The sequence below is a fragment of the Tachysurus fulvidraco genome, chromosome 7 (genome assembly GCF_022655615.1).
Source record: "Tachysurus fulvidraco isolate hzauxx_2018 chromosome 7, HZAU_PFXX_2.0, whole genome shotgun sequence".
Lineage (NCBI taxonomy): Eukaryota > Metazoa > Chordata > Actinopteri > Siluriformes > Bagridae > Tachysurus > Tachysurus fulvidraco.
In genome coordinates, this window is record NC_062524.1 from 1,384,771 (window position 1) to 1,394,770 (window position 10,000).

General features: G+C 39.9%; 2 protein-coding genes across 2 annotated transcripts in view; both read left to right on the forward strand.

Annotated features, from left to right (window-relative positions):
* The first annotated feature begins 2,379 nt into the window (after nucleotides 1-2,379).
* desi1a (desumoylating isopeptidase 1a) lies at nucleotides 2,380-6,704 on the forward strand. The gene is made up of 6 exons (XM_027142507.2): nucleotides 2,380-2,576; nucleotides 3,674-3,695; nucleotides 3,870-3,939; nucleotides 4,077-4,186; nucleotides 4,364-4,486; nucleotides 5,160-6,704. The coding sequence occupies exons 1-6, from the start codon at nucleotides 2,486-2,488 to the stop codon at nucleotides 5,251-5,253; spliced, it is 510 nt and encodes a 169-aa protein (XP_026998308.1). The 5' UTR covers nucleotides 2,380-2,485; the 3' UTR covers nucleotides 5,254-6,704.
* Nucleotides 6,705-7,378: 674 nt separating this feature from the next.
* napsa (napsin A aspartic peptidase) overlaps nucleotides 7,379-10,000 on the forward strand; it is an 8,448-nt gene continuing 5,826 nt past the window's right edge. The window contains exons 1-2 of the mRNA XM_027142494.2: nucleotides 7,379-7,595; nucleotides 9,614-9,755. Of these exons, the coding sequence (XP_026998295.2) occupies nucleotides 7,531-7,595; nucleotides 9,614-9,755 (207 nt within the window). The 5' untranslated portion in view covers nucleotides 7,379-7,530. The remainder of the gene's footprint in view (nucleotides 7,596-9,613; nucleotides 9,756-10,000) is intronic.

A 10,000-nucleotide genomic window follows, 5' to 3' on the forward strand; every position in this document is an offset into this window, starting at 1 on the left:
AGACAGTTTTATGCATGTTAAGTTTATGTTTACTGCTCAAATGGAGAACAAAATGTCTTAAATGGAGAACAAAATGTCTGCCGTTCAATTCCCTGGAGTCCGAGATAATAAACAATCTGTTTCAGTCTGAGTAAAAATGAAAGTCAGGTCAAAGTGAAACCGGGAGTTATATTCAGACACAGAACACCAGCTTCAACAACAACACAAACACGATTTAAACATACAACCTACTGTCTACCAATGAGATATTTCTCAAATGCTAACACAGCTTTTTACACGTGGCTTTTCACTCATCCGTGATAGACTCAGATTCCTGATCTTAGCTGACAGGAGACAAACTTGATGTGGTCTTTTCAACACACTGAACTGTCTCTCGCTTAATATTTTTATTGTTTTTCACACCTTTCTATATAAATACCCAAGAGAATCCCAGCAATTTTTGAAATCCCATCTGGTACTAACATCTAGGCCATGGTTAAAGCCGTGGAGATCGGACTTTTTCTTTATTCTAATGTATGATGTGAATATTAACTGAAGCTCTTGACCTGTATCTGTATCATTTTGATTGTGATGCTGCAACAGCGATTGTCTGATTAGATAACCATGAATATACAAGTGTACAGGTATAAAGTGGACAGGTGTACAGGTATAAAGTGGACAGGTGTACAGTTGTAAAGTGTACAGGTGTAAAGTGTACAGGTATAAAGTGTACAGGTGTAAAGTGTACAGGTGTAAAGTGTACAGTGTACAGGTGTAAAGTGTACAGGTTTACAGGTGTAAAGTGTACAGGTTTACAGGTGTAAAGTGTTTAGATGTACAGGTGTAAAGTGTACAGGTGTACAGGTGTAAAGTGTACAGGTGTACAAGTGTAAAGTGTACAGGTATAAAGTGTAGAGGTTTACAGGTGTAAAGTGGACAGGTGTACAGGTGTACAGGTGTAAAGTGGACAGGTGTACAGGTGTACAGGTGTAAAGTGGACAGGTGTACAGGTGTACAGGTGTAAAGTGGACAGGTGTACAGGTGTACAGGTGTAAAGTGGACAGGTGTACAGGTGTACAGGTGTAAAGTGGACAGGTGTACAGGTGTACAGGTGTAAAGTGGACAGGTGTACAGGTGTACAGGTGTAAAGTGTACAGGTATAAAGTGTACAGGTGTAAAGTGTACAGGTTTACAGGTGTAAAGTGTTTAGATGTACAGGTGTAAAGTGTACAGGTGTACAAGTGTAAAGTGTACAGGTATAAAGTGTAGAGGTTTACAGGTGTAAAGTGGACAGGTATAAAGTGTACAGGTGTAAAGTGTACAGGTTTACAGGTGTAAAGTGTACAGGTGTACAGGTGTAAATTGTACAGGTATAAAGTTTACAGGTGTACAGGTGTAAAGTGTACAGTTTTACAGGTGTAAAGTGTACAGGTATAAAGTGTACAGGTATAAAGTGTACAGGTGTAAAGTGTGCATGTTTACAGGTGTAAAGTGTACAGGTGTAAAGTGTACAGGTATAAAGTGTACAGGTGTACAGGTGTAAAGTGTGCAGGTGTACAGGTGTAAAGTGTACAGGTATAAAGTGTACAGGTATAAAGTGTACAGGTGTAAAGTGTGCATGTTTACAGGTGTAAAGTGTACAGGTGTAAAGTGTACAGGTATAAAGTGTACAGGTGTAAAGTGTACAGGTGTAAAGTGTGCATGTTTACAGGTGTAAAGTGTACAGGTATAAAGTGTACAGGTGTACAGGTGTAAAGTGTGCAGGTGTACAGGTGTAAAGTGTACAGGTGTACAGGTGTAAAGTGTACAGGTGTACACGTATAAAGTGGACAGGTGTACAGGTGTAAAGTGTACAGGTGTAAAGTGGACAGGTATAAAGTGTACAGGTGTACACGTATAAAGTGGACAGAGGTCTAACATCTATTCCAAAGCCTTTATGGAATACATATGGAATGAGATGTTCGGTGAAATATATGGGTGTGACAGTGAAGTGTCCGTATACTTTTGGCCGTACAGTGCATTTAGAACAGACCAACTCTTGTGTTATTTTGGCCCCATGTCTTGCACCTATGGCCACGTCACTTGGTAACTTATTTACAGTAATGTTCAAAAGATTTACACTGCAAGATCGCATTAGGGCGCAGATTTCCTGTAATAATTAGCTTCAGTCATATATCAACCTGATCTAATTTATTTTTATTCCTTCTTGTTTTATTTTATTCCTGAGTAAGTATGAGTCAACTGGAGTGAGTCAAACTGCAGCTTCTCCATTTACAAAGCGCTCTCTGAGGTGACGTGATCGACTTCCCAAGCGTCCAATCGTATGATTGAGAGTAGGCACGACTAACCAATCACGTCTCATGAAAACACTCGAGAGAAATATGTCCAATCCTAGCGCAGGAGGCGGGGATTATAGTGCGGAAAATGACGCGGCTGGTGGCTGCAGATTGCTAGTTATTTTCATCACCAGCATAGCAACGAAAAAAGAAAGAAAAAAAAAAGGAAAATGGATAAAAACACTACAACGTTCCCCGTCCAGCTTTATATTTACGACCTGTCAAAGGGAATGGCGCGCCAGCTCAGCCCTATAATGCTCGGTGAGCGGTCATAAGAGCCTGTTTGTGCTTATTCACCTGTGTGAGGATGTTTAGTGTAACGGCTAGTATATCTGAGCTAATGCTAATGCTAACGCTTTCGTGGTCTGTCACTACGGTCACCATAGCAACACCTTTAATTCTCATCGAGTGAATCTCACTTCATGATTATGTTCCTTAAGCTGAAATAATGACTTTAAATCGAGTTTTAAAGCAACCAGGGGGGAAATAGTGAAAGTTAAAATGAGGAAAATGTCTCATTTTGGCGAGTTTTTGCTCATAGTGCGATGTCTCACAAAGTCTCGCGATATATCGAGGGATATTACCGCGTCGATACAGAAGGTATCGCGATACTTACCGTGATATTACCGCATCGATACAGAAGGTATCGCGATATTTAGGAGGCTATCGAGATGAAGACTGAATGGCATGACTGATGTGATGCAAATAAACAAAGGGGAAAGAAACAAATAAACAAAAGAAAGTTAGAAAGAAATAAGATGGAACGAATAAATGGAAAGAGAGAAAGAATAAGAGGAAGTGTGAGGTAATAAAGTCATAAAAAGAGAAAATTATTGAGAGAGAAGAACAAAAAGAAAGAATAGAACGCAACAAAATATAGAATGCTAGAGAATAGAGAATAATGGAAGACAACAGGAGTTAAAAGAGAGAGAGTGAGGATGAGGGAACAAGGTAGAGAGAAAAAAAAGAGAGAAAAAGTGACAAAGAAACAAGGAGACAGAAAGAGCAGAAAAGGGAAAGAAATGGAACAGGGAAGAAATGCATTAAAAAAAAGTCCATAGAGGTGGAAGGAGAGAGAGAGAGAGAGAGAGAGAAAGAAAGAGAGGATAGCAGTGAAATGAAGGAGAGCGTTAAAGAAAGAAGGAAAGGGCAGAAAGTGTATTCTCATCAGAATGACTGGTAATATACAAGCCCCACCTTCAGACCTTAGGCCACGCCCCCTGTCAGGGTATGATGCAGCTACAGAGTGACTCTGCATGTCTGTAGATAACAGCTCAAGATTACACAGCATTAAAAACTATGGCTGAATGACGGAGTAACCACATATCATCATGTCCTGATTTATTTTTCTGTTACAGGGAAGCAGCTCGATGGAATTTGGTAAGTTGTTGCAAACAATGCTGACACTGGAGACTCCTTCCATAGATGTTAAATAAGCACGATATCCTTTTAATCGTGTCAACAACAAGCTCATGTGAAGCGTCTGGACTTCTTCACTCCTTTGGTCTGTGTGTGTGTGTGTGTGTGTGTGTGTGTGTGTGTGTGTGTTCCCAGGCACACTTCCATTGTAGTTTATGGAGAAGAGTTCTTCTTCGGTGGTGTTGGGATCTCCAGTTGTCCACCGGTAAATCTTCTGTGACTCCGCCCACTCTGTGACATCACAGCACGGAGAGTGAGCCGTGAGTGTTTGATATATGAGCTCAGGTGAAAACAACTGGAATAAGAAAAAGGTGTGTGTGTGTGTGTGTGTGTGTGTTGCAGGGAGGGACGATGCTTGGGCCACCCGATACAGTGGTGCAGTTGGGCAACACCGAGGTGAATGAGGAGATCTTTATGGACTACTTGTCATCACTTGGAGAAACCACGTACAGGTGCATGTAGATGTGTGTATTCTGATTGGTCAGAAGGAGTCCACAGTAAATCAGTGGTGGAACTCTGCTGCATCACTTCTGACACTTTATAGTCGATGTGTGTTAAACTGTCTCTCTCTCTCTCTCTCTCTCTCTCTCTCTCTCTCTCTCTCTCTCTCTCTCTCTCTCTCTCTGTAGAGGAGAAAGATATAAGTTGTTTGAACACAACTGTAACACCTTCACTAATGAAGTGGCTCAGTTTCTAACAGGCCACAAGATTCCTTCTTACATCACAGACTTGCCATCTGAAGTGCTCTCCACGTAGGTTCTCAATACACACACACACACACACACACACACACACACACACAATGAGAGGGAAAGTGAGAGAGGGCTGTCAGTGATTTTGAGCTATGCTCTGTCCAGCTTTTCCTGACCTACCTCTACATCCCCTGATAATGCATTAGATGAATGTACTACAGCGCGTTCTGATCCGTTCCTGTGTTCAAGTGACACAGTCGAAGACTCGGGTCTAAAATTAACCAGAGGTGTGATTTACCAGCACTCGGAAGTGATCTTGTGAAGTTTCCGGCCCCTCAGTGCTGTAATAAACACTGATCACACAACAAATGATGAAGCATCCCAGAATAAACACTGTGAAGTTCTATACATTATCACACCGTCTGAGTTTTCCTTTTCTCACACTCGCGCACACACACACTCACACACACACACACACACACACACACACACACACACACACACACACACACACACACACACACACACACACACACACACACACTGCATGTCTGCTGTCAGAACCTGAGCTATGTTCAGATCAGACGAACAGGAGCAGAGATCAGAATATATACACAGAACAATGACTCATTATTATTGTTTATTATTATTATTATTATTATTATTGTGATTTCTTTAGTTATTATTGTTATTATTATTGCCACACATTCAACCCTTTGTGTGTGTGTCTCAGGCCGTTTGGGCAGGTCCTGAGGCCGATCCTGGACTCCATCCATATTGCGCCCCCTGGTGGAAGTGTTATCAACAGCCATAATAATCACAGCTAGGTCTCTTTCGCCATCTACACGCACACACTGGCAGCTTGTGTTTGTGTTTAAACAGTCATGTTGGGTTTAGACTCGGGGATCGGTGTGCTGTCGTTTGTCTGCTCCTGCTCTACAGACACACGGCTCGGATCCTCACGCTGCAGTCCTGAAGCCACAGTCAGGGATCTCAGTACTTCATCTCCGTATACACCGAGCTCCACCTCCACACGCTGTACTCTGCAAAAGTATTGTTACCCCTCTATCCCAGCCAGGAATGGAGGAGGGAAAGTATCTCATGATTTATCATGAAATCCCGTACATTTTTTACCTATGAGATGAATCATTTACCTTTGTAAGTGATTCCTCGATCGGACCAGCAGTCTGATTGGCCATGTGTGTGAAAAGAATGATGTGATTGCCTGCATTGTAAAGGACGCTACCTTTTATACTTTGCAGCCGTTTCCTGCCTTCTGATCGGAGCACAGTGATCATTCAGGCGGTGTTCATTCTCAGCCTAGCAGCGACTCTGAGGTAGAAGTGTGTGTGGCACAGGTACAGGTCCGTGTGCTTAATAAAGAAATCGTTAATTAATTACGAGCGTGAAGATGAATCCCTGATTGTGGCACTTTGGATTCAGTCGTGCTTTTTTAATATTCAAATATTGTATACATGACATACGCTCCAGTGTTGACCGTCTTTAAACACCTGCATCATAATAAATGTCTTATAAAAGCTATATTTATCAGATAAGTTACAGTTTCAGCCCATCCTATAGCCAGTAAATGGGTTTTAAATATTAAGTATTTATTATAATTAAACAGTTTATCTATAAATCTTTAGTAAATGTTTGTAGTGTGATTTCGAAGCCTTTTCAGTGTTAAGTGATAAATCATTCCGATTTCTATCCATTTATTTGCACATTATTTGAACACCGGGCCTCTTTCCCGTGTTTCAGTCACTGCACTTTAACTTAGCGGTTGCCATATTGTAGGTTTATTTTTATTCAATCTTTTTCAGCAGCACGATAGATTGTTGTTTATGTTGTTGAGTTTTCACAATGGAAACTTAATCATAAGCAGATTACGGTGCATAGGTCAAGACTCAGAGACCGAGTCAACACCGATAAAACACCATGTAGGAGAATAAAGATTAATATGAGAGAGTCACAGAGGGTCAGAACCCATGCAGCGATTTGCGATCGAGTCTCTCATACGGTTTTAACTGAAGGACGCCTTTATCACTTTATTATCGTATTAATATCATAATTTATCTCTGGAATTTCTTGTTGACAATTATATAGTTGAATAAAGTGTTCTATTATGTTGCCATGAATATTTATTTGTCGTTATGATTTTGAATGTGTTCCATATGTACTAGTAATAACTGGACTTTAATATCTAACCTGTTTGTAAATATATATTATGTTATACAAACATATTCATCCGAATAAAGAAAACCAGCTGTGATCACCAGTGTAGTCGTCATTGTGGTGGCTTTAAGAGTCGATTTTACGAATCGATTTGATTTCACAGAACAGATTTGAAGTTTAAACGGTTTAAAGGTTTTATAAATAAAGTTTTCGCCTGTTATTTTTTTTTAATGTCCGCTTTAGGAGTCATGAAGTGTTAAAGAAGAATGAGAGAAAATCCTTAAAGTTAGCACTTACTAAACAAGCAGAAACCTTTCTTATATATATTCAAATTTGTATGTGTGCATTTCTGTTATTTCTGTTATTTTACACTTCACAGAAATAACAGAAACAAACTTTTTTTGCAGCCTCTTGTTTAATTAGAATCTGATCTTCTAACTTTATTAGACTTTACAGGAAGTGACCAGATGCTGTTATTTTCTCCAGTGAACCGCAGGGGGCGCAAAATATTAACGGTAACTTATAAGGGTGCCAATACTTTTGAAACAGTTTGCATTTCCGAAAGTTATTTATTATTATACATATTATACATCATTATTATATATGATACATATTATACATTTTAAAAAAACTGCTAAAACTACATTATATATATAAATTGCTTATATCATTAAAATAATGTATTATTTAATGATTGTCATCAGTAGCCAATGATAGACGAGATGACGCTATGACAGATCAGGTGCCGTGACCGGAAACAGCCGAGATTTCCCGAGATTACCCGAAGATCAGTGGCGGATTAAACGGAAGTTTTCAGTCGAAGAACTTTCACAGTGTGTGTGAGAGTGTGTGAGTGTGTGAGTGAGTGTGAGAGTGTAAAGTGGAACTGGGCTGTTTGTGTGTTTTGCTGGTGGTTTGTGGTGTAAATCATGAATAATCTCGGAGTGATTGTGGGATTAATGCTGTGTGTTCTGGGCACTGACTCCATTATCAGGTAATAAAGCATTAGTTTAGTTTTTATTCCATATAAAACCTTCAGTCGGTCCATGAAGGAGTTTTATTGAAGTTTTTATCTTGACGTTTTTATGTTGATTTGTTTTTATGTTGATATGTTTAGTAATAAACACGTTTTTTTGTATTTAATCTTATTAGTGCATCATGTGTGTGGATTAAAACACAAAGCCTGATTGTGTAATAACTGCTTTTAATGTTCACTTGGTGCTAAAATAAGTTTCGCTTTCACTTCCGTTTTTTTCTGCGACACAAAAGTCAAACTTGTTCCTCAAAGATAAACTTTTTTCCCCGCTCTGTGTACGTGCAGAGGCATGGCAGGTACAACAAGTGTGTGTGTGTGTGTGTGTGTATGGGTGTGTGTACGTGTGTGTGTGTGTGTGTGTGTGTGTGTGTGTGTATGTGTGTGTATGTATGTGTGTGTGTGTATGGGTGTGTGTACGTGTGTGTGTGTGTGTGTGTGTGTGTGTGTGTATGTGTGTGTATGTATGTGTGTGTGTGTGTGTGTGTATGTATGTATGTATGTATGTATGTATGTATGTATGTATGTATGTATGCGTGTGTGTGTGTGTGTATATGGCTGTGTGTGTGTGTGTGTGTGTGTGTGTGTGTGTGTGTGTGTGTGTGTGTGTGTGCGCAGAGCCGGATTAAATAAATGGACTACACTAGGCAGGCTGCATTTTTTGGGCCCCCCTCCATCAAATTGGTTATGTTGTATATTAAACGGTCTATCAGACTTTTTTTGATATTCATTATTTATACGTCATTACACGGCTCTGTTAAATTCTATTAAATTATCCTCATCCATTGGGAGTGTCATTGTTAAGGCAGTAGTATCAGCAAATAACCAATAGGTATCAGTAAACTATGTAAACAGTGCAAATAGGTTTATTTGCTCTGTTTACATTTAATCAACACATTTAATTAAGATTTTCTGCAAAATGCAATAGCTTACAAAATTTATAAATGTTGTAATTAAGAACAAGAAGGCAAACATGACCCCTTCACATTCATCAAGACCATTTAGAAACTTTCTAACAATAAATAATAATAAATATAAGGATGGAGGATTTAAACATTTCCCGCCGCATCTTCCACCGCGTTCACAGCTGTCAGACGGCTGCCCGACAGAAACTTTTGCAAAGCCCCCCGCTGTCTCTTCTTTTGTTCTTCTTCATTTTTTTTCTTTTTACGTTTTGCCGCCCGCACCCGAAAGCATCTTCAAAGTCAGCCTACTACTCAAAACACACCTGCCTGCTATATTTGTTGCCCCGCTCTGACGTCTGACCGCCGCTGACGGCTCCTCGGACTTAACTGGCTGGCGCCTCTATATAAATACAGTCTATGGTTTAAATAAACATCGTCACTATTTTTATTTAATTAATAAATAATGAAATAAATTGTAGATAGGACATTTGTACATTTTATTTTTATTTTTATTATAATTTATTTGTTTTATATATTTATTATATTATTATTATATTTATATATATATTTTTTGTCCCTCTGTCTGGACCCCATCCCGCCAATCGGGCCCTAGGCACGTGCCTAGTTTGCCTTTGCGTTAATCCGGCTCTGTGTGTGTGTGGTTGCCTAGTGGTTAAGGTGTTGAGCTACTGATTGGAAGGTCATGAGTTTGAATCCCAAGACCACTGAGCAAGGCCCTTAACCCTCAATTGCTCATTTGTATAAATTTAAATAAAATAATTAAGTCACTCTGGATAAGGGTGTCTGCTCAATGCCATAAAGGTATAGAGGTATAAAGGTATGGTGTGTGTGTGTGTGCGTGCTGCTATTAACGGGTTATAAGCACACACAATATTTTTTGCAACCAAAGTGCGAACAACCTCCAGTGTTTTTCTCGGCCGTTTACAGAGCTGATGGTGTTTGTTCTGTTTATTATTTCCAGTCATTTTAACTGTACATTGATTAAATAAGAAATTGTGATGATGAACTGCGTTGTCATGACGATGTCACAAAAAGTACGTGACTGTATTTCAGGATCCCTCTGCGTCGGGTGCCGTCTGTACGCCGCACGCTGGTCGATGGCGCTCTCGCTCGGCACCGACTGAAGTTGCACAGGGAGGAGTGGAGTGTGGACGCTGCTCCGTTTCCTGCAGAGAACCTCTCAAACTTCATGGATGTAAGCAGAAGCAGCACTTCTACAAAATCGCAATGACCTCCATCCTCCATCACAAACCGCAGTGTTTTCTGGAGGCACTTCCTCTAAATGGTCATATGACATGAAAATCACAGCGTGTCACAGTGACCTGGACACTCCGTCCTCTTCTCGTCTCATATATATTACACATTCCTGATGTTACACCACTACACTGGTCGTCTTGAATCATTCTCTCAGCTCTGACTGTAGTGCAGGTTTTTATTAAT

Excerpts from the sequence above, each read along its gene's own strand:
- desi1a (XM_027142507.2), top strand. The coding sequence starts at position 2,486 with ATGGATAAAAACACTACAACGTTCCCCGTCCAGCTTTATATTTACGAC. Across the intron at positions 3,696-3,869 it reads AAGCAGCTCGATGGAATTTG|GCACACTTCCATTGTAGTTT; the intron begins GTAAGTTGTTGC and ends GTGTGTTCCCAG. Across the intron at positions 4,187-4,363 it reads CTTGGAGAAACCACGTACAG|AGGAGAAAGATATAAGTTGT; the intron begins GTGCATGTAGAT and ends CTCTCTCTGTAG.